Source organism: Trichinella spiralis (genome assembly GCF_000181795.1).
Source record: "Trichinella spiralis strain ISS 195 chromosome Unknown Scfld6, whole genome shotgun sequence".
Taxonomy (NCBI): Eukaryota; Metazoa; Nematoda; class Enoplea; order Trichinellida; family Trichinellidae; genus Trichinella; species Trichinella spiralis.
In genome coordinates, this window is record NW_003526945.1 from 6166039 (window position 1) to 6189560 (window position 23522).

The following is a 23522-nucleotide window of genomic DNA, read 5'->3' on the forward strand; positions in this document are numbered from 1 at the left end:
GTTTACTATGTTGAAAAGTAACTGTTAGCTCAACTGAGCATTATTATTTATAATAAATTGTTTTGAAATTAAAAAAATTATCACAATTTATTCAAATAAATTGATCGAGTTGTAAAATTAGCAAAAAAAAAAGTAAAAACTACCGTTGGCTGTTGTTGTTGTTTTGGTTTCCAAAGTTGTAATCAACGGGGGGAAAAAAATCATATTTTACATTTAACGCATGAAATATGTAGAAATCGAATTGCCAATTGGATTTTCCAAAATGCGTCATGTCAGAAATGTAAATTAATAATGCAAACGTATGGATTATCTTTCGGCGGGTGAAATGCTGCAAATGGACACACAGTCGTGGGTGGATTGAGTTCAGCTTGTGAATTCCGCATTTAAATGGAAAAAATTATTCATGAGCAAAAAAAATCATTTTTACCACTCGCTGATATATAATCTCAGTTTAAAGCCATTCGCAACAGAATTATTATTCTAATATACAATTGCAATTGGGTATTTTTTATTTCAATTATTTTTTAATTACGATAAATTTGATAACAAACTTTCCAATTTGATATCCAACAGTTTGTTCAGTTTATGCAATATACATTTTGTACGTGTAGAATTGAATTAATTTTTATGAATTTTGATTAACATAAAATTCGTATAAATTTTCATCGATGAAGATGAAAAAAGCTAAAAATGCACGTATTACACAAAAGTAAATTTGCCGTTTATTCGCCTAACGGTAATGATATAAATTTTGGCACTGAAATGTCGTTTGTTGATTGCCAAGTTGATAATATTAATAATAATTTCACGACGATCGATAAATCGATTTGGTCAAATTGAATCAACCGAAGCCGCTTTTTATAGCAAACACAAAAGCATCAAAAATGGAACTTTGTGAAAAGTGTTTTGTTTGATAAATACAATAAAAAGTCAAAAATAAGGAAAAATTGAAAAAACATTTTTTTGGGATTTTTGTTTTCATTGTTCAATAAATCACAAAATTAATAATCACGAAACAATTTTGTCCAATTTTTCACTCGATCACATTTTACCACGGATATCGAAACGTTGATAAATATGCAAATTAGTTTTTCAATTTCGACGAAAAAACGAAAAAGTGAAATTATCCAGCATCGAACAGGAAAGATTTGTCAACTTGTATTCTGTTATCAGTTGAAATTGTAAAATAATTATCTATTCAAATTCAAATCACCATCGTTGATTTGATAATGATAACTTGTATGTTATTAATTAATAGATGTTGTTTACTTTGTAATGCTTCAAAGGAGATGCAATCGAATTGATAATAATTTGATCAGACAACTTAAGAGTAAAAAAGCTTTTATTATTAAAATTGTTCAATATATTGTTGTTAATTATTTCTTTTTTTAATATTTAAAACTTATAAAATGAATATTCAATTAAAAAAAATAATAATATTGAATAGTGAATGTTTTATTGAATCATTTTGTTTAGCTTGTCAAAAGGTAGTAAAATGAAAAGTACATTATCAATAGCTATTGTTGTTGTTGTTGTTGTTGTTGTTGTATTAGGCTTCTTGCTTGAAAATTGTTTGCAGATTTATTGTTCTTCTCTTTGTTCATTTGAATCCCTGATCGCCATCAACTGACGATCAATATTCCACTAGTCATTCTACATTTATGCAAATACTTCTTCCAAACAGCAATATTCATCAACATGTTGACCTTCTTATACTTTCAAGTCACATTATCATTATTAATATTAGTAGTAGTAGTAATAATAGTAATAATAGTATAAATATTTGAACATTTTTTCAACGATGCTTATCTATTTTCGAATATAAACTTTATCAATGAATTAATTAAAAGTTAACAATTATTATAAATTTGTTTTGTACATTTCCATGTAGTATAACACAAAAGGTTGAACAAATCTTTTATTGCTCCTATTTATTGACTATTCATTATTCTACTTGTTATTAACAAAACAATCTGTCATGTAAAATAATTATAAATATTGTTGTAAAATTAATATGAAATGTACTTTTTTTTGCTTTTTTTTGAATAAAACTTTTCATCTCTAATCATTGCAGATATGAATTCATTGAAAATGAAAAAAAGCAATTGGCATATTATTATTATTATTATTATTATTATTATTATTATTATTATTATTATTATTATTGTTGTTGTTGCCGACAAAAATGTGGCAGTAGAAAAAGTATAATCAATTGTAAAATAAAATATTGAAATTTTAAACGGCTATTTTTCTTCGAAAACAATCACCGTAGCTCAGGTGCTGCTTTGGTGCGTGGAACGTGAATCATTTTCTCTGCGAATCAATTTCAATAAAAATTCATAATAGAATAATCGCGACGTATGGAATAATTTTATATGAAATTTAAAAAAAATAAGAAAAACATGCAAACATATAGAAGAAAATGTGAAAGATGTGCATTTTAATTGCACATATGTTGCTAAGCAACGGACGCAAATTGGAACAAAAAAAATACATAATACAAAAGAACAAAAGTACCACATGCAGGGTTTTTTTAGTAGCCAAGTCGAGTATAATAAATATTATCATGCGATTGAAACAAACAAAAAACTAAATAACATATGCAAGTTGTCAAGTGAAGACAAAACGGATGTAATTTGAAGCACGAGTAAAGTTTTTTATTGAAATTTTTTTTTTTTGAAAATTCCCTGTGCAAGAAGGGTAACTTTATTTCATTTCAACAAAAGAAAAAAAATATTAATAAAAATGAAAAATGACAATGGAATGAAAAGTGAAATAAACAGGATAAAATGAATATTTTCTGTACGATTGTTTATCTGATTATTTCACGAAAGCTTTTCAGCTTTTCTCCCTCTCTCTCTCTCTTCTCGGTGCGTTATGTGCAATTATGTGCGTGTATTATTTGCATCAGCTGTGAGCTGAAAAGCCAGGCACTGATTGTCCAATTTTCAAGTCATTTGAAAAAAAAATACATATATAATATTTTTTTAAATAAAAAAAATACTACAAATAATAAAATGATAGCGACTTCAGCTGAACACCCAGGCGGCAGTTCAGCGCCTAGGCACAAAACCAAAACCAGGTGCCGCATATCGCTTTACACCTAGCTTTGCATAATGGCACGGACTCGGACTGGGACAAGCTGAACATGAATGTCAGAAGAGCTTAAATTAGCCAATGCAGTCGTCAAATGTAGCATATGGCATTCATTTCATGGTTCATTTGAAAATCTTTGAAAAATGATGAACTGGCAAACCGTGGAAAACAGTCGCGTTTCATTAATTCAAAAATAAATTTTTCTGCCTTTTCGAATAGATTCTTTTCGGCTTGTTCATAATTGTGAGAAATTTCAGCTCTTATTGAACCATCTATGCTAATTTCGGTTTTCGCATCCGGTGAAATGAACGTACGATAAATTTCCGTTGCCAACGCTTTGCGCTGTTTCAAATCTTCAACTTGTGAATATTGTTTGGCCATGGACCAAAATTTCACATTTTCATCAGCACGTTCTGTTACTAGATATTCGCGAAAAAGTCTCTGACCTTCGTCGTGGGACATCATCGCTTCGAAATCTTTTCCCCAATTTTCTACCGTTTCTCTGCTGAGATTGTTGATCAAAAACATGAAATATTCATTGGATCGAATAAATCTTGTATACGAATCACGCTCCATCAATTTGTACACTTGTCGTTGAGCTTCGTCGAAAGTATTTCTCGTTGGACGTTTCATCTCTTGATTGAGCGCATTTCTGCATTTGATATCGATATTAATTTCACTTGTCGAATTCGTATTTAAAAAACGTTTGTAAATTTCCTGTGCCATATCGTAAAGTTCATCCGAATTAGTCAACTGTCGGTATTCTTCGATCAGTTCCCAAAAGAATATATTCTCTTCGGCATGTTCCGACTCCAAATATTCCCTGAACTGGCGTCTACCGACCGGATTATTCAACATGCGGCTAAATGACTGTTGCCAGCTTTTAGCTTCATTGTAATCGACGTGATTCACTTTTTCCGTATTGTTCGATATGCCGATCGTGTTCGTGCAGCTTAACCACTTGAACGCCTCTCGACATCTGTCGTATAGACTAAAATTTACAGCATACAATAGTGTAATTAATATATATTGCGAGCAGACAATAAATATGCAACTTGTAATATCTGTGATTAATTATTCACTATCGAGCACTGTGCACAAATTATATAACAACTGTGGAACTGAATGTCGTCGCTGAAAATTATAATGCTCAAATAAATATCTAGAATCAAATTTTGAATTATCACAAACAAATCGGCAAATTGTTCATGTGCTTCATCAAATGATTAATGCTTGTGCGCGTGATAAAAATCATCAAGCTGATGATACAATTAAGCTGATGCTGTTTTTTTTTCATTATCGATACAAATTAGAGTACGTTGTTTCCAGTTAACAATTGTTGCATCAAAGACAACCATTCTGTTATATCTATTCTAATTGAGCAAAGTATCTCATTTGAACGGCAAAAATTTTATGCAACTTTAATCATTTCATGCGAAACTGCTATTTGGTGGAAATTTTCTGTAAATCTTTTAATTTGTGCAATTGGAAAATAACTGAAATAAACAGATTGGAGTGGATTTTGTATGAAAAATTTGCAATTCTTGTTTATTTGTAATTGTGACTAAAAAATCAATTTCAGTTATTAATTTTTAAAAATGCATCAACATTTCAATGTTGATGTCCAACGCCCAGCTGAGACTGAGTGTACTTAACAGATAATACTGGATAGTAGTAATTAATTCGAAAAAGAAAAAAATTTTTTTTCCTATTTGATGCTTGTTTATGTTTATCATTGCGCAACACTTTCCATGGTAAATGATTTCCGTTAGCAAAAGCCTCATGCTATAAAATTCTCCACCATGGCAACAATGATTAAAGCGGATGCAAGTCATGTTGTAAACACTAAGCAGCATATGTTGCGTATACGAGACAATTATTTGAAATTTTCAAATTTAAATAATGAAAAAAAATTGGAAAGCAATGCCTTCTTATTTTTTACAAATAAATTAAATTACAACTTCAACTCGAATGATATATTGTCGCATTACAGTTATTAATGTGTGTGTGTGTGTGTGCGTAGGAATATACATATAATGTAACTGAAAACTTACGATCGCTTCTTACCCGATTCCATTGCTGGCTCTAATCATAGCCGTCAAGTCCGGGTCCGTGCCAATTCTGTACAAGCTAGAGGCCTCTCGCCGATGCTTAATAGACGAAATGTTGGCTAAAATGGATAATACAAACTCAATAAAATATACGAGAAGGATGAAAACAAAATAGGATAGTAATTATCATTATTATTATTATTTCACCTTGAAGCTGCTGACGCTCAGGCAACGTGGCGGCTGTGAAAAGTAAAAGCGGCCTACGACCGTTGGGCAGAGGTAATTTTTCGCTCGCCGTTAGCAACTGAGCTCAGTGATCGGTTAGCTGAAAAATATAAAGATGGTGACAATTGTGGCAAAGAATGAAAATGAATTGCGTTGAATAAGGAGCAATGTGCATGCAAAAAGCCTTGATTCGAACCGACGTTGGGGCAGAAATGATTTTCGATTAGATTCGATTTGCTAGAAAAGGGTCAATTTGGAAAAATACTGTAATGTTGGACATTTCCGATTCTGAGACGCACACGCCTCGATTATCCGCACTAAGTGGATCGCAGTCGGTCGTAACCAACAAGCTACTACATCGTGCTTCAAGTTTTTGCCATATTTTGATATGACAGCTTATTGATTATTTTTATGCGTTCAAGCAGGAATTTTATAGAACGACGCTTAATGCACTACGGATTTTTTTTTCGCTAATTTATTTTGCTCTGAATAAACCACTAGTCGCGCAGATCGATGGTGACAAAGTTGCGCGTGCCAACGGTTATAGCGCAAAGGCCGACCTCGGTTTTGGGACAGGCCAAAAAGCCACAGCTACCACTTTGCGCACTCATCGATCTAAACATACCCCGGTCGTTTGTTGGGCATGTTTGTTAACTAGCCAGCATTGGACAAGACAAGAAAAAGATGAGCATTATTAGCTTGAAAGCTTACTTCAGTTAGATGTGGCGGGCTGAAAGTCGAGATCAGTTGAAACGGCCAGAATAGTTTGACCAAAGCACGCGACCATATTTCGACGTGCTGGTGGTTGTAGCAATCGAAGGATTCGAGTCGAAATTGAATAAATTCGACAAAATAAGGAAGAGGATCATTTTCCTTCTGAGCTGCACATCAGGCCGCTTTACCAAGCGGGCGGCTGGCGAACTACACCGATGGATACGCGTCAAAATTGTAAGCAAACAAATCGCCAAGTTAGATAATTTTCCTTTTCGTTGAAGAATTGATGAAATTGGTTTAGATCGAATCCCAGCTTTACCTGCCCTTGATGAGGTCGCTGTTAGGCAGTTGTGTTGATGGAAGATTGAAAATCCACTTCAATCGATCAGAATTTTTCAATGGTTTTGCAAAGCGTTGCACGTTCACGTATAGCGGCAACAACGTTGGTTACAATCGACCAAACTCAATCTGCAAGCTGAGCGCTTTTCTCATAGTAAGCAACCGTTGAACAGCAGTAATAGCGGCGGTGGCGTTGGCGTTGGCGGTGGTGGCAGTAGTAGCAGCAGTAGCAGTGTGGTGGCAGTAAAAGTAAGCAGCCATTAGCAGCAGACTGATCTGCAATCGTTTCCCTCTTCAGTGCAGCCGATGCACATGGTTTCCCTTCGAAACGTTGTTTACTTCGTTCCTTAGTTACTGATCATCATCAATATTACCATCTTTATTAGTGCCTTCGAGCGAATAGCGACGAATTTTACCATCTCAATTATGAACCAATGCCGGTTCTACTTACAACCTGGCAAAAAGGTTTACTTCTCTTTCGGATCGTTTACTTGACATTACTTGCTCATTTTTAGTCCATATGCATATTCATAAAATATGCATTGTTCCATCAAATTCTGCACAACCATCTCAGTATGCATAATATAAGTGAATATAAGTCTACTAATTGGATAAACAATGCTCTGATAAAGCCACTGATGAGAAGAGCAGACTAGACGGAAGATTATTAATTAGCACCAACGTGAAGAAAAGGTGTTTTTCAATGCTATTTCAACTGTTGGTTTTTATTACAATCAAGGCGCTGACCATCGGATAAAAATTGCCAATCGAGTGTTTCAATTTCAAATGATGATTGTCAATAAAAAACGTTCAGTGGTCATTTTGAGAACGGAAATTGACAAAATGCTTTACTGCTTGTTAAATCGCCGGTTTTATTTTGAAATTACGCAAGTAATTGTTTGCTGACTGTTCAGTACTGTGTCTCTGCTCTATTGAATGCAAAACAGGGAAAAAGGTTTCAGAACTAAATCTGAAAAAAAAACATTTCCAAAACATCAATTTTAAATTGCAGTTTGTTAAAATACACTAATAATAATATTTGTACATTTTCGACATGCCGATGCAGCAGTTAAGCTAATAAATAGACTACTTATTCTGGATTTTTATCTGAATCAAGTTTTTACTCTGAAATCACATAATAGATACAGAAAATTATTGAACGACATTTAATAGTGTAAATTAGCTTTCTTGCGTATCATTTGTTATATGAAGCTAAAATGAAATTTTGAAATGAAAAAACAGCTAATTAATATTTGAAATTGGAATTTAAAAAACGTATTCTCCTTTAACAGAAAATTATTATCTTCTCATTCTTCAAAAAAGGCATCCATATTCACTTTGCATGCAGAATACTCAAAAATGTCAGGATGAATTGTATCTAGCATAAGTGCATAACAGAATGTTTCTTTCGTATGAATATTCAATAATTGTAAACAAGCTTTTCCTTTTTGTGCCATTCATTCTTGCGTTAATCAATTCAGATTTTAACTGCTTTTCAATGGTGCTGAGAAGCTGCCAAATGAATAACCCTACGGCTAACCTTTACATTTTGTAATTCAATATTGATAAATAATAGATTTCAAAATTTTCCAGTAAATGAAACAAAGCTTTCAAACAATGAAGTGAAGAAATATAATAAGTAATAAAAAAAATATAATTGAGTTTTTAAAGAGATGATAGAAACTAATTGATAAACTTAACACCGATGTTGTTTACTGAAAAACATCTTATATTTAATGCAAAAACTTCCGTATTACTCATAAAATCGTAAAAAAGACTAATTTATCTCCAGGAAAGTTTTAAACTGCCTGATAAAAGCCTTTTTAAAAACTGTTGCTCTCTAAAATATACTTCATAAAATGAATGCTTTTAAATTAAATTTCTTTTCAAAAAATAACAATAAATGAAAAATATTAATTCATAATATGATTGACTGATGCTTCTTTGAATAACTCCATTTTAAAACTTGCAAATGTTCAGTAATATAAATTTCCAGTATTATTATTTTATTTGTCAAATAAATGAAATATTTCAAGTGTTTTTTATATTCTAAGATGTTTTACACTTGCATCAGTGGACAATAAAATGCAGCAAACTCTAAACTGAACGACTCCATATACGAAACATTATGCTATGCTGGTCAGTTTCTATGGTTTCTTCATAATAATTAAGTAATATTTGTACTTTGAACCATAAATTTTGTCATATTGCTACCGTTAACTTGAAAAGGCTTTTATACACTTGTAATCATATCGTCTTTAATCAAAATAATCTAGTAGTCAGTCTGTCAGTATTTAAATATAATTAATTTATAATTTTATGGATAAACTATCCCAAATGAATTGTGAATTTGTGAAATTACCTAGGGCGGAAAATGCTTCGGAATTGCATCATCAAATTAATTTTGCTGCTTTAGTTCATTGTTGCTCATTCACTGTCATTTCACTATATTTATCATGCCAATCATAACACATTTAAAAGCGTCTTTAATTTAAAAAATTCCATTTTTCTTTCAGTTTTTTCATCAAATGATGCAATCGTAAGAAAAACATTTGATCTGATTTATTCATGTTTCACTGTACAGTTAAATAATGGCAAATTCATGCAGGCATTTTAATATTGATGAATACATTAATTTTTTGCATAAAAATAAGATCAAATGTCAACTTTTACATTTCCTTTTATTTGCTTTTGTAATTCTGTTTGATTATTTTAAAATGTAACTACATAAAATTAACCTATTCGACATTCTTACATTGAGAATTTAGATATAATTTAATATTAATTGTCACTGCAGATATATGCATGAATATAAATTGATGCATTTTTTAAATGTCAGAATGTAATTTTGAATCATATATTTGTAGCTCAGATTTGTTAAATAATTTCAATATATGCTGATGTTTCCAGAAATGAATTTATAAAATTTTTCATTATATGCAAAATTTTCCCTCGGCCTTACGTTATTCATATCTTATCTTTGTGTAAATATTTCTTAGATAAGTTTAAAATCTTTAAAGTAAATAACATTGCTTATCTGCTTTGTTTCGCCAAACATTCCTGATATTCATCTCGATTTCGGTTTTGAAATTGGAGTATTAGCATATCAAGTTCATGTCAATCTTAAAATGATTTCAAATGTCATGTTACAATAATGTTATATTTTAAATTTATTTTAAGGAGTAAATTTATGAAAAAGTGAAACAGACTGTTCAAATTCATTATGAAACTTGATAAGTGTTCTAAAAGTGCCACATTCCGTTTCTCAAAATATGCATCTAGCTAATCCTGTTTTTCAGTTGAACTTTACAATTATTTTAACTTTTCTACCTCTTCTGAAAATTAAATTTATATCAGTGATGAATACTTTTTTGTATGCTTTATATATGCATAACTGCATAGCAATAGGACAAATTATTAAAAGTATAAACTAATACACACAATTATCAATAGTTCTCTCTTAATGAAGAAGCTCAACACTTGCAGTTATTTAATTTACCTCAATTATTTATAACTGTATTTTTCAATTTTATACAATGTTGCTTTGTTGTAATAAAAACATTTGTTGTACATTTTTTAATTGTACGTCAACTAAGCATATCTTTCATCTAATTTTCAAGAAATTTTTATCAAGCGTAAAATGACGACAGCTTGATTTATATTGTCTGTTTAAATCGATCGATGACGTTGTTGAACAGCTCATTTGACTTTCTAGATAGATGAACATCGTGTCCAAATCTGAAAACACTGTCTGAGGGTAAGGATGTTGCGGAAATAGCTTCAAAAGGCTATAGTTATAAGGATGCACAAGCCAGTTGCCATAACCAAACCCGCATTAGTAAACAGTCTAACAGACATGTAATTATTAAGCATTCTGTTGGAAGGTTATTATTTATATCTTTCTCCCTTTGTTTTGTTTCCTTTATTTGGATGTTTGGTTGAAAATATTTGGATATGAAATATTGAGAATCATCGAAATTATGCTTCACATAAACAAATAAATATCAATAAAGTGAACTGTGATTAAGGTTATTAACAGTTGACAATTAATACATTAAAGGGAAAGAACAACGCCCTGTTTTAAGTAAGTAATAATGTTATGTAGAAAGATTACCTTGACTTCAATGCTAAGCAACATTTATTAATGTACATTATAAACAGGTAATGGACGTCTGTAGTTAATATTATTTGCGGCAGATTCTACTCTCTCAATTGCTTATAGTTTGGATGTTTGCTTATTTCAATTGCTTATAGCATTCGTTATAGTTGAATGAAGAACAATTTCATATCTCCAAACAATAAACTATACAATGAAACTCATTCAATTCGTTTAAACTTCAAATTTGAAAAGCATTTATGAAAATAAAACTATCTAATGCACTGAACTATCAATATCCCAAAGTTATACATATATATGCATTGCAAGTCAAAACGTCATGCAAAATGTTAATAAATTGGAAAATGTTTTTATGCGTAATTTTCTTTTTGCATAAGAGCAGGTTTGCTTAAAACTTAAAACATTATTTATTTATGATGAAAATACTAGACAGAAATTGTTTTATTATTTAACACTACAGCTTTTTATAATTTGAATAACAACGCTCCTGACTCTTTTTGAATTCTTGCTCTGAATAATAGCTCATGCACTTTACAAGTATGTTTCTCTAATGCACTGAAATGATAAAAAATTGAATACTTAATGCAGCATTTCCATCACAACTGCTTGGAGGCACTTTTTCATAAAAATTAATTTTAAGACGAGTATTTAAATCTTTCACATTGCAACTTATCCCTTCTTAAGCTTCCATGTTACTTTTCTTACCTGTCAAATGTACTAGAGCTTTTTAGACGAAGTAATTAAAAAATATCTGAAAATAAATTAGCAGGAAAAGTTAATAATTTGAAATTATAATTGCAGACATTCGAGTCAACAGGATCACATTTTAAATTTCCTCAACGCTAAAACTGTTTATTTGTGCTATTAATTTAGCTACAGGCTCTGAATAAAATTGAAAAGTAACTCACAAATAAACGTCAGCATCCAAAAATATATACTTTATGTAGAATACAAGTGAATCATACATTATAATGCATATTTAAAAATTATGTGTAAAATGCAAAGCGTTGATAAAACAATCACGTTAAATTCTGCAGATGTAGTACATTAGAATGCATTTTATACTTTGAGGCTTAAAATTTACTGCCTAATCACTTCTACTACTCTATTAAGATGGAAATGCTGAAGTTGAAATTTCCTCTGCTTAAAAACAAATCATTCATCACCAGTAGTATTTGAAATTAATATGTTTATTCAACAGTAATTTTTATTATAGATTTCATGAAAATAGAATGAGGGAAAATGGGAAATGAAATGTTATAAAGTCATGGAATTTCATGTTTATATTAGAAATAAAATTATAAAAAAATTGCATAGAAGTTAGATTATAAAATTATAATTGTCTGTTAAAGACTATTAAGTTTCTAAAATTTCAAAATAGAAATGCAAAATATACGAACGGAAATGGACAACTAAGTGTTTAACTAACTAAGGAATTAAATTTCAGTACATATTATTCTGTAAACACACTTCTGGATAAATTTGTAAGATGAATAATTGTTGAAAATTAACTTTATTTTTAATGTGCATATTCCAAAAACAAATGCAAGTAAATGCAGATTTATCCAAGTTTACCGAGAAGTCCTCCTACACCCGGCACTTTGTCCAAACCTGGCACTTTAGGCAAACTACCACCTCCAGGAATTTTGTCCTTTATTCCATCTAGGAGACCACCGCCTCCACCTGGAGCACCTCCTGCTGGTGCACCACCCCCTGGTGCACCTCCTGCTGGTGCATTTGGAGCAGCAGGAGGAGCTGGTGCACCAGCACCTGGTCGGCCAGCAAAGTACGGCAGTCCCATCGCATAATACTGCATCAGAGCTTGCATTGGAATAGTGGTGCTTCCTCCAGGGTAAGTTCCATACGCAAACGGTAGACCTTGAGGAACGCTTAAATATGGCATGTACGGCATAAAACCATAATCTAAAGAAAAATTTATTCTTACGTTTACCAATGCAAAGCGGTTATCAGTTGTACACGCAACATAAAAGATTGGAAACTGAAATAAAAAATATCCTATATTTGAATTTACGTAACAGTACAATTTAAATTTAAATAAATTTAATTAATATTCAAATTTTCTCAAGTGAAGGCTGAAGTATTTCGTAACAGTTTTGCATTATATTATGCTATGATTATTACCATACTATTTTAAGCACTAGAAAATTTTGAAATTAAAAAAAAAACAAAAGAATTCCAGTTACAGTTTGCATTATTCTTGTAAATATACTTATTTGTAAAATCTTTTCTATTTTTTGAAGAACAAAAATTTATTCATTACTTGCATAGCTATAGGTAGACGGATATGCATATGCATAAACATATGGATTAACCGTATAAGGTGAATTGTATTGTGGGATGTATGGCATCATTCCTTGTCGGAGTGACTTATCTCTATCGTTAGTTTCTTCATTTTCTGGAAAAAACATATACCATTAAATGTGAACTCTGATTATGTTTGGGCAGTGTAGAATTGATATTCTACACTTAATAATGCATATCAATTGTACGAAACTGAGCAGTACAAAATTTTCAACTAAAAATGTAAATAACTTTAAGCACATTATGAAAACAACTATATGATGTAATTGTAATTTTGTTGAATAAAAGCAAAAACATTTTTTGTTTTAAAATAAAAGAATTTCATGCTTACTTTCTACACATTGCTGTAAAGTTGCATTGAAAATCATGCTTTTCTTGCAAAATTCTAGTTTCCAAGTGCCGCATTTGCTATTTTCAAAAAGTTGTTCACATGAATAATAAATCATCATATCATGGATATCATAGAGTAAAATGCTTTTTTCAATGTTGCATTTTAATTCTGAATTGTGCGTTTCTTTGGATATGTCACCACTGCTCGATTCTTTGCAAAATGCTAAATCATCCAGCATAGATTTCATTTCATGATCCTATATATATTGTAAGAAAAGTACAATTATTATTTGCTACTTTATTCATGTTAATGCATTTTAACCTGACACTGCCTCATCAACATATTAAATACCATATTTTTCGGACATTCTTTTTTCTTCCATACACCTCTGTTATCTTCTGTTGCTCTAAAGAATAAATGATCTCTTATCAATTTTTCTTCATGAATTACATACAAACGGTGAATGTATATGACACTTGAAGTGGTTTTATAAAACTACATTAATATGATAAAAATGAATTATCATTTAAAAATGAAAAAAATATATGAAAAATTCTAAGAAACATGTTAAGCAGTAGTAAATTTCATAAAAATGGATGTGAAAAAAATGTCATACTTTTCATTCGATGCTGTTTTTTCACATGATAAATATGTTGAAGCTGTAAGAGCGATTGGTAAATCTAATCCAATCTCACAAGCTTCTCCAGTTAAGTCCGCTATAATTCTCAAATAAAATTTCAAAAATTACTAGCAAAAGTAGTAATATTACATGAAAATTCCGTCTGGATTGGTATACTTGCAAGAATAATCGATATTAAAATACTGAAAATAATTATGATAGCTGAGTTCATGGTATTGTGTAGTATCACATTGAAAAGAATGAATAAAAATATTTTATGTCACTTATTATTTTGCACACTTATCCTAAATTGAATACGTGGTAGGAATTGTTTAAATGAACATTGCAAGAATGAAATCTTCTTAAGTAATCATTAAATTTGGTATACAATTGCTTTATTTGTTTTTATGAAAACAAAACAAATAAAGGTAAGCGTATTGACTGCTGCTTAAAAGCTGCAATACGTCAGGAAATTCTTCTAAAGAATGCAGAAAAACAAAAAAAAATAAATAAAAAGTATATATTTGCTTAGTTTATTTCCCATTCATGATTTTACAATGGTGCATAGCATACGTAAAATTTTTTTCAGCTATCATTAATACTGATAGGTTATAATATCATGTATAGAGCTAAAAGTCTACCGTAGAATGAATGTTTATTATAATGAAAATACTTTTATATAAAAGTGCTAGCTAGCAACTTCTAAAACAAATGATGTTAAACTTTTTTAGTGTAGCAATTGCTCTAGATTTTTCAAATTTGAAACAGGCGATATTGCTGAAAATGCAGCGTTGTTGTTTGATCAGCTAATCTAGTAAATGTATGTGCCATTCTGACAAATAAATCATGTCATTTTAATTATTCAATTTAACAAACAAAAATTTACGTGGGTTTAAATTTAAGCATAAAAAACAACACTGAACAACGGAGTTTTGTTTAACATTTATTTGGAAATATGCATTTAATTGTTTTATCATTGTAATTCATTTAAAATTTGCAAAATTGCTATTCTTAATAAATGTACTGTTTGTAAAAAATTATCTATATCTATATATATATACGTTTATTTTAATGTAAAATACATACTTGATAAAATAAATTTATTAATTTGTATTTTTACAAAAGTATGCACATCGCAAAATAATTCATTTCCTGATAAGAAAATTTCAAAATAAATAAATATATACATATATATATTAATTTTTATCATTTGAAATCAAAAATGGTTTTAATTAATATATCATGAAGGGCGATAATTTCAAATCTTTACTAAATTTAACTTTATTTTTTGACAGTTGTTCAGCAAGATAAATAAATTTTAGTGGTAATTCATCATAAAATATTTAAATGTATGCCATTCAAATTAAAATTTTAATGTCATTATGATATTTTCTCCATACAATCGATAAAGCCCTTCCATCAATCTAATTACGGCTCAATTAATAATAATGCGCACTTGCATAGCTTTAGCAGTTTGTTTCTTACGCAAATGTAAAAGTATGAAGCTTCTATTTCACAATGTACAGCCCGCAATAAAAATTAAAGCTTATTAATAAAAACGTTTAACACGTTAACAGTTGCTTCAATGGAATTAATTCCATATTTTTTATATTTTGCATAATTTTGCTGTGCACGCTAAAGGTAAGGTGAAAATAAAGAAGTCACCGAGAAGGAAAAAGGAAATATTTTCAAGTTTGAATAGCCCACTTTTTGCATTACTCAAAAAGAAAAAACGATGATGAAGTTAAATTTATGATTCCCAATTTCATAAAGGAAGACATTTAAATTTCTTTATAGCCAATTTTTCAACTTTTAATTGCGTACTTTTTGAAAAAGCGACAATTTAGCCTGATTTATCTGTTTCAGTTTTAAAATTATTGAAAGGAATTTAAAAAATGAAGTTAAAAAAGAGTTTTTTCTTTTTTTATTTGTCATAAACATTCATAACTTTTGAAATTTATTATATTTGTATTAATTTTATATTTAATTTTCCACAAAATTACATAATATTTCTGATTGAAGATGAACAAATTTTCCATTTTATAATTTCTCACGGTTGAATGTTCAATGCAATATATGAAAGTAACCATAGAATTGTATGAAATATTTTCATTGGATGTTGATGCAGAATTATGCTAGAAAATATGCACAAGTATTTCAAAATATATTTTAAAAAAATTGTTCAATATTCACTTATAATATCTTTTAATAGGTTTTCAATTGCTTTGCCATAACTAATTGGATGTAAACATGCACTGAATGCCTTAAATTTAATTGGGTTAAACTCATTGATTCAAATCCTTCATAAACGAATCGAAGCGTGAACAACTTTTTAAAAATACTTTAATTAATGTTATCATTTTTCTAATCTCAATAACCTTGCGTAATTGAATACGCCAATGCGCAACATTGGCATGTTCGTGTTATCAAGTAATTCATATGTATGAAATTTAATATTCCAAGCTTGAATACGTCATTAGCTTCACATTTAGCAAAAATTATCATATGACACTAATTTATTTGAACTTGAATTTCCATAAAAATTGATATTATGCAAAAGTTAAAAAAGAAAATAGCTACATTTTATGCAAAAGAACCAATCCGGCCGGCTTTTGCGCGTCGAATTGTCAGATGAAGCATTTCAAGAAGCACTGAAACCTGAAGCGTTTGGCCCGTTTGTCTGGTTTTGCCCTGATGGACAACCAAAGCTGCTAAAAGATCCAGTTTTGTATGGCCTATTTTTTATATATTCACTTGACAGTTTGGAGCATTTTTACAAAATAGAAACATCAAAAGAGAATCGGCACGTCCAAAGCAGCTTTGACGCTTATGCGTTTAATGATGATGATTATGATTATGATTATGCGCATTTTTTTCTTCGCTCTTCTCTTCTCTTATTCCCATTCAGCTATAAATCAATCCGACAAATTCAAAGTATTCAGAATTACTCCCAATTCAACAGTTCAATTGCATTTTCTCAAGCATTTATGGAAAAATGCATATCGTTACAAAGTAAGTCCAATTTCTCATGTGCATCATCATTTCTCACTCGACATCCAGGCATTCAAATTTTAACAAATATCCTTATATCTGAGAATTATAACGAAAACTCTCTCCCTCTCTGGTCATATTTCAACAGATTACAAAATGAGGAAAAAAAGCATTAAAATCAATATCTATCTTAAGGTAGATGCAGAAATATTGGAGAAATTCAGAAAAGAGCCAATATACATCACTTTTGTGTTAAATCTACAAAACAAACTACTATTACTAACAGCAATTGATGAATATTTTAAAATTAGATATTCAAATTTCAGTATTTTACTTTAAAACTATCTTTGCTAAAATACAACAAAAAGGCACAAAAGTAACATGTTACTTATCTTAATAGAATAATATTGCATAATTATTTGAAATTATTTATAACAACGAATATGAATTCATTTGCATATATTATTTAAACTTCAGTTTAAAACTCAAATAAACAAAACAGCAGAAAAAAATTTCGATGATAGTTAATTTAATCATATCACTCGTGACGATTAAATAATACTGCTGTTGCTGATTAACTTTTGCGCAATTGCTTCCTCAATGTAGGCTGATTGCTATTATTGGGCTACAAGTTTTTAATAAACAACAAACTGTTCATTATATTAATTCATTCATCTGTAACATTTTAACAACATAATTATAATTCTGAAAAAATTATGATCACTTAAAAAAAACAATTAGTTCAAAAATAGTTAATGCTAATGGTTTTGCACGCGTACAATTATGCAAACAATTATAATCCGTTGAATATTATTTGCTTTGCAAAAGTAAATAAAAATAAGTTTTGCTCATATTATTCGAAATTGTAAATTTATTAGCAATGTCGTTCGTGATTTTGCTTGAAATTAAAAGAATTCCATGACATGAATAAAGGTGTTTTGATAAATGTCTTTCATTGTTTAGCTTTTTGAAATTCCCTGATTCAACTATAATTTGATTTAATGGATTTCATTGATATACGGATCACTTGATGGAAAAGAGAAGTTGCTTTACTTCTATTATTTTGTGTTCTACTGTTTAATAATTTAAAAAAATAGAATAATTATTGGAATTAAAAAGTAAACTTGTATGTGCTTTTGTCAAGTTGTACAGAATAGCATCTTTCAACACTATGTATGTTATGTAAAGAGCACATTATTTGCATTTTATTCATTGTTTCAAAATTATTTTTGCATGAATATGATATTTTAAAGATGATCATTAATGTATAAGCGTATAAATGTGCTTAATTCTGCAATAAACTTGATCCAATAAAAATATGGTCGAATGATAAAAGTGCTAATGTCTGTTGGCATTATGTTAAATGTCAAGATGTTATTATAATATAAAGTGTAGAAATTTTTTGGTGAATTAAAGTAAGAATTTGCGTAATGGAAAAAAGTTTTTTTTAATTAATAAAAAAGACAATTTATTTTGTGTGCTATTCAATGAATTTTTCTTTAGGCAGATTTTTGGTCAGTTCCTAGAAAAGTTGACGATGCGGTTGACGTCATGGTGCACCCGGATAACAGGAGACGCTTTGAGAATCTTTTGAACCAGAAAACGATGAATTATTTCGTCAGTGTCGATGACGTCCAAAAGTAAGCGCATTTTGCATTGTTGTCCAGGACAAAGCACATTCCATGCTTTTTAATTTCGACATTAAAACAGAAAAGGTCATATACTTTGTAGGTTGCCAAAATGTTATTCACTTAAACTTAAGCAAAAATGACAGTAATATGAATTGCGCGAGTAATAAGATGTAGCAGTGACAATCGTTTTCGTGTTTTTTTCTTGCTTAGGTGAACTAAGAAGAATACAAACCCGCAGTTAAACTTATTAATATATGTTACAGTAGGTCAAGTTCAAGACCTTATTACTAATAATTTATGAACAGTGTCAGTAATGCTTACCACCTGTGACATCAAATATCATTTTCTCCAAAAAAAGCACTGTCTTAATTAATTATCGATTAAATTTATTTTCATTCTTATACTTTTTGAATTAAAAATAAAATGATGGCAAAAAAATTAAATTCATTAAAAATGTCATTTCATTTAATTGTATGTGTACTGTGTGAAAGAACTATTTGACATCAATTGCAGTTTCTTATTATTTACTAAAATCCAGTATGATAGGTAAATTTAATTAATTTAGACTGATAGAAAGACTAGAAGTGATGAAACCTAAAGAAGCAAGCCGTTTCTGGAAGCATGATCACCGATCTAACAGTGGTCCTTATTTTAACTTTCATCAGTTTCATAACATTAGCGAGGTAAAAATTTTATGTTTAATTTACTGCTTTTATTAATTGAAAGCAACACGTATGTAAATAACATGGAATATACAATAATTTGCTTTGATCACTGTTTAAAGTCAAGGAGGTATTTTTTTTAATTTCAGATTAATGGTTATTTGTACAGTGTCCAGCAACGATATCCAGATATTACAAAATTGCACGTCATTGGCTATACACATGAAAATCGACCAATTTTAACAATTCAAGTAAATTTGAAGAATAACTGTTTTTCTTGTACCATACTAAAAATATCAATTTAGATTGGATACCCTTTAAATTACAATAAAAATAAAGCAATATGGGTAGACGCTGGAATGCACGCTCGTGAATGGGCCTCTCAAACATCGGCTGTATATCTAATATTTAAGGTTTTTGTTTTAAGATATTTAAAAAATTATGCTTTGTCTGTCACGCAATGATCTAGACAGTTGGTAACAGAGTTTAGCCATCGTTTGTCTATGAGAAAGTACATATACAATTTGACTTGGTACATCACACCTGTTGCAAATCCAGACGGTTATGAGTACACGAGAAGCAGCACCGCACCTGATGTATTTTTGAAACAAAATGCAAATTAAAATTTGTACTAAAAAATTCATTTCGCAGGTACGACTTTGGCGTAAAAACAGATCACCGGTTCAATGTTACGGGACGACAAAATTTTGCTGTCAAGGGGCAAGAATAATTTTCTTAATTATCAATAATGCCATATCATCAATTGAATATTGCTTTAGGTAGATTTGAATCGAAATTTTGACTTCTATTGGGGAGGTAATATTGATGCAAAATTTGCATTATCCTGTGTTTTTAATGTTTTTTTTTATAGGAGCGGGTTCAAGTAATTTTCCCTGTGAAGACACATACGGTGGTAAAGAATCATTTAGTGAGCCTGAGTCGAGAGCAATTCGTGATTTTGTCTGGCAACGTAGAAAAGAAATTAGAGCTTTTATTACTATTCACACCTATTCACAGCTCTGGATTCATCCGTACAGCCATAAGCGAAAATCATACCCCAGTGATCTAGCTGATTTAGTAAGTCGACAATTCATAATAAGGAGAATTTTTAAAGCAAGCTTTGAAATATTAATCAGATAAGAAATATGCAGAAAATATGCAAATTTCATATAATTGGTAAATAACGTCAATCGTGCACGTTTTCATTTTCAGCGAGAGACGGCTATCAAAGCAACTGAAGCATTAAAGCGTTTATACGGGACAGTGTTCAAAGTTGGAAGCGGCGCAGATCTTTTGTGTATGTTCTATTTTTTACTTTTATTTTCATTATCAATAATAATAATATGAATTTAAAATGTCAATTTCTCTAATGATACGTGATAAACGGGGATAATATTAAGAATGAATTTAGTAACATTTATGACAAGTATCTTTTAAAAGTGTGAGAAAAATCAAATCAATAATTGTTGTGTAGATCCATCTGCTGGCGGTTCAGATGATTGGGCCAAATATGCTGCAAAAATAAAATATGTATATTTGCTGGAGCTGAGGCCAGATGAAGATAGGCGATATGGATTCATTGTTGATCCAGATCAGGTGTTGCCAATTGCAAGAGAAACATGGGAAGGTATAAAAGTGGTTGCCGATAAAGTGATTGAAGATCAAGCCAGAGAATAGTTTATTTTTTAAACGTACTTTTTATGTGCTTTCCCCAAAATTGTTTATAGTTGGCCATTAGCATGAAGCTTCTTATTGTGAGAACATCTTTGAAAATTGATCCATTACTAAGTGTTCAGTAAATTATTGTTAATTTGTTTTGTCTGAAATTTATACGATCATGAAAGCTTTATTTATTATTAAACAAAAGACAGACAACTTTGAAGCGTGTTGTCAGCGGAACAAGTTTATTTCAAAAATAAAAATTGACACTTCTTATAAAACTCATAATACCATAAAGAAATAATTTAATAAAGCATTTTCTAACTACAGTATATTTGTATGTCCTGCCATTAGATACCGTTCATAATATTGTACTTAAAAATCAATAACAGATATTACAGTTGGTTGTACTATGGCTACTATTCTACATGTGAAATTTTAATAGAAAACGAAAGTTGTGTTGTTGTGCGTCGTACATACAGCACAGCAGTATCGGTTCGCTGCATCTTTCGATTTTAAAACTTAAATGCAAATGTATTCCTTTATCATACTCCTGAAAGCAATTTAAGGTACTCATAATATAAGTGGTAACGTTCTGAATAACATTTGAAAAAGTAATGAAAAGTTGCATTATTTTTTAATCTACTAAAATGTTGATCAATTAGTGTTTACTTATTGAATTAGATTAATTGCAAATCAGTCTAGAGAATGGAAAAAATATTTTTCAATAAAGTCAAATTTTAAGTGAATATTTTCAAATGTACTAACAGGAAGAGCAGTTTGATGATTGCTTTTTTTAAATGAAAAATGGCAATTTGTTGTGCAAAATATTTCAAACTGATTGATAAATAATTAATTTTGTTTTTTTTTGAAAAAACATGCTTTAAAAATAAAGAACGCGGAAGAGGAAAATTTTTCGTGTGAATTTTTTGTTCAAAAGGTTTTAAAAACCATTTGAAATATGACTATATAAACGGAAAATGCTATTTGAATAAATTTTACGTTGTTTTCAATAATTTCCTGGTTTCAGAAAAAGTTTCGAATACGTATTTTTGAGTAATTTATTGTAAAGTTTTCAGGAATTTTTTTTAAAGACAAAATACGTAATACAGTATGCTTTACAGCTTTTTGTTCATATTCTTCTGCTGTTCCACATCGAAAGTAGTCGATCATTTGTTAACATATATTTGAAAATTCTTACTTTTGATTATTTTATCAAATTAATATTCTTTTAAAAAGTTCACAATTCATAAAGTGCATGTATTAATAGCAAAAAATATAAATGCATATGTGTATATTATATCATGAGCATGTAATGTTCAACTGGACGATGGAAAAACGACAGTTTTACCCAAGATAAAGCTATGTTAGTTTTATGAAATTTGTAAAATTATTTTTCATAAAATAATATAAAAAGTTCAAGGAAAGTTAGTTATTTTTCAAAAGCTTCAACGAAAAAGCTATTTTGAAATGGAATATTTTGTTCTGGCAAAAGTCATGTGTTAGCGAGATCTTTTTCTTCAGTTTGCTTAATTTCCTGATAATATGTAAAATAAATGATTAAAGGATGTGCAATGGGAGTTATTAATTGCCATGAGGCGTTTACGCAACTTGAATGGGAAGAACAAACAACAACAGTCGAAGCAGTCAAGAAAACAAAGATATTTTATCAATAGAAGAAGAGTAATCATTTTTGAAGGCACCGAATTTGTAAATGAATTTCAATATGGAAAAGTATAATGATGATGCGAATCATTAATCAGGTAAAAAGTTTGACATCTGTCGATTAATTCTTTTTATTGAAACAAAATAAAATAGTAACAGCTGTCGAGTTTTCAGCTTATATAAGCGGATTGTTTGGTCAAAGCAGTCAGAATTTTTCTTCTCTTCCAAGTGAACTTGAAATATCATGAAGTGGATTTTCGTTTTCATCACCGTTGCTCTAGGATTGGCCTATGCTTCGGATACATCGTCGTGCGATTTGATCAAAGAACAATGGGCAAAAATTGAAATCAACAACGAAAACGGCGGAGAGCTTTACAAATGGTAAAAATAACGCTAATTTTATTGCATTCAATGCCGTTTAGATTTGTGTGATTCAGGTTTTTCACTGAAAAGCCTGAATTTGCCACATATTTTCAATTGGATAACGTCAATCCGGCTGAAATTGCCAAAACAGAACGTTTCCAAGCATTGGGAAAAGCTTTCTTGGAGCGAGTGAAAAAATTAGTAAACGTTTGTGATGATGAAAAGAAATTGAAAAGCGAAGTTACCATTTTGAAAAATGAACACGATCCTCGCAACGTTGGTTTGGACCAGCTGAAAGTAATATAATTAATTCTCTATAATTCATTCTCATTTATCCAAACATATGATAATTTTTCGTATGCATTTCAATTTATATATTGTATATTATTACAATAGGTGAATTTTCATTTGTAATAATTTGTTTCATTTCAGCAAGTTAGACCGATTTTGGTAAAATTTTTGCAAAGCAAGACCGGACTAACAGATCAACAAACATCTGCTTGGGATGAAATGCTGAAAAAATTCGAAGCTGCATACAAATCTCTTTAAATGATAATATTTAGATGATTTGAATGATTTTCATTTGACAAATAGCGTTCAAAATATAACTTAGTACAACTGATTTTTCCTAATATAATTCTTCAATCGAATAAATTGCATTCTTTCATTACTTGTCTGTCTTTTTGTTGTCTAACTATAGTAACTTTTAATAATTCGAAATATATATATATATATTG

At 29.9% G+C, this 23522-nt stretch overlaps 4 protein-coding genes across 4 annotated transcripts; 2 read left to right on the forward strand and 2 right to left on the reverse strand.

The window, feature by feature from the left end:
• Positions 1-3053: 3053 nt before the first annotated feature.
• Tsp_09760 (putative regulator of G protein signaling domain protein) lies at positions 3054-5983 on the reverse strand. Its single transcript, XM_003374370.1, has 6 exons — positions 5871-5983; positions 5638-5767; positions 5355-5451; positions 5164-5266; positions 3249-4087; positions 3054-3142 (listed from the first exon to the last, which is right to left on the reverse strand). The coding sequence occupies exons 1-6, from the start codon at positions 5981-5983 to the stop codon at positions 3054-3056; spliced, it is 1371 nt and encodes a 456-aa protein (XP_003374418.1).
• A 5915-nt stretch (positions 5984-11898) lies between these two features.
• Positions 11899-14645, reverse strand: Tsp_09759 (conserved hypothetical protein). Its single transcript, XM_003374371.1, has 8 exons — positions 14581-14645; positions 13944-14017; positions 13812-13911; positions 13517-13601; positions 13196-13451; positions 12824-12958; positions 12118-12465; positions 11899-11906 (listed from the first exon to the last, which is right to left on the reverse strand). The coding sequence occupies exons 1-8, from the start codon at positions 14643-14645 to the stop codon at positions 11899-11901; spliced, it is 1071 nt and encodes a 356-aa protein (XP_003374419.1).
• Positions 14646-16399: 1754 nt separating this feature from the next.
• On the forward strand, positions 16400-20775 carry Tsp_09758 (zinc carboxypeptidase superfamily). The gene is made up of 9 exons (XM_003374372.1): positions 16400-16826; positions 18313-18445; positions 19002-19119; positions 19248-19349; positions 19404-19511; positions 19878-19914; positions 19970-20175; positions 20311-20395; positions 20573-20775. The coding sequence occupies exons 1-9, from the start codon at positions 16400-16402 to the stop codon at positions 20773-20775; spliced, it is 1419 nt and encodes a 472-aa protein (XP_003374420.1).
• A 1891-nt stretch (positions 20776-22666) lies between these two features.
• Tsp_09757 (putative myoglobin) lies at positions 22667-23334 on the forward strand. The gene is made up of 3 exons (XM_003374373.1): positions 22667-22803; positions 22860-23082; positions 23218-23334. The coding sequence occupies exons 1-3, from the start codon at positions 22667-22669 to the stop codon at positions 23332-23334; spliced, it is 477 nt and encodes a 158-aa protein (XP_003374421.1).
• Positions 23335-23522: the final 188 nt, after the last annotated feature.

Excerpts from the sequence above, each read along its gene's own strand:
- Tsp_09760 (XM_003374370.1), bottom strand. The coding sequence starts at position 5,983 with ATGAGTGCGCAAAGTGGTAGCTGTGGCTTTTTGGCCTGTCCCAAAACC. Across the intron at positions 5,768-5,870 it reads ACCATCGATCTGCGCGACTA|CTGTCATATCAAAATATGGC; the intron begins GTGGTTTATTCA and ends ATAATCAATAAG. Across the intron at positions 3,143-3,248 it reads CTGTTTTCCACGGTTTGCCA|CTTGTCCCAGTCCGAGTCCG; the intron begins GTTCATCATTTT and ends ATTCATGTTCAG.
- Tsp_09759 (XM_003374371.1), bottom strand. The coding sequence starts at position 14,645 with ATGGCACATACATTTACTAGATTAGCTGATCAAACAACAACGCTGCAT. Across the intron at positions 12,959-13,195 it reads TTTACAGCAATGTGTAGAAA|AAAATGAAGAAACTAACGAT; the intron begins GTAAGCATGAAA and ends TGTTTTTTCCAG. Across the intron at positions 12,466-12,823 it reads GTCTACCTATAGCTATGCAA|ATTATGGTTTTATGCCGTAC; the intron begins GTAATGAATAAA and ends ATTTTTCTTTAG.
- Tsp_09758 (XM_003374372.1), top strand. The coding sequence starts at position 16,400 with ATGCAAAAGAACCAATCCGGCCGGCTTTTGCGCGTCGAATTGTCAGAT. Across the intron at positions 20,176-20,310 it reads CCAGTGATCTAGCTGATTTA|CGAGAGACGGCTATCAAAGC; the intron begins GTAAGTCGACAA and ends TTTCATTTTCAG. Across the intron at positions 20,396-20,572 it reads AAGCGGCGCAGATCTTTTGT|ATCCATCTGCTGGCGGTTCA; the intron begins GTATGTTCTATT and ends ATTGTTGTGTAG.
- Tsp_09757 (XM_003374373.1), top strand. The coding sequence starts at position 22,667 with ATGAAGTGGATTTTCGTTTTCATCACCGTTGCTCTAGGATTGGCCTAT. Across the intron at positions 22,804-22,859 it reads GGCGGAGAGCTTTACAAATG|GTTTTTCACTGAAAAGCCTG; the intron begins GTAAAAATAACG and ends TGTGTGATTCAG. Across the intron at positions 23,083-23,217 it reads TTGGTTTGGACCAGCTGAAA|CAAGTTAGACCGATTTTGGT; the intron begins GTAATATAATTA and ends GTTTCATTTCAG.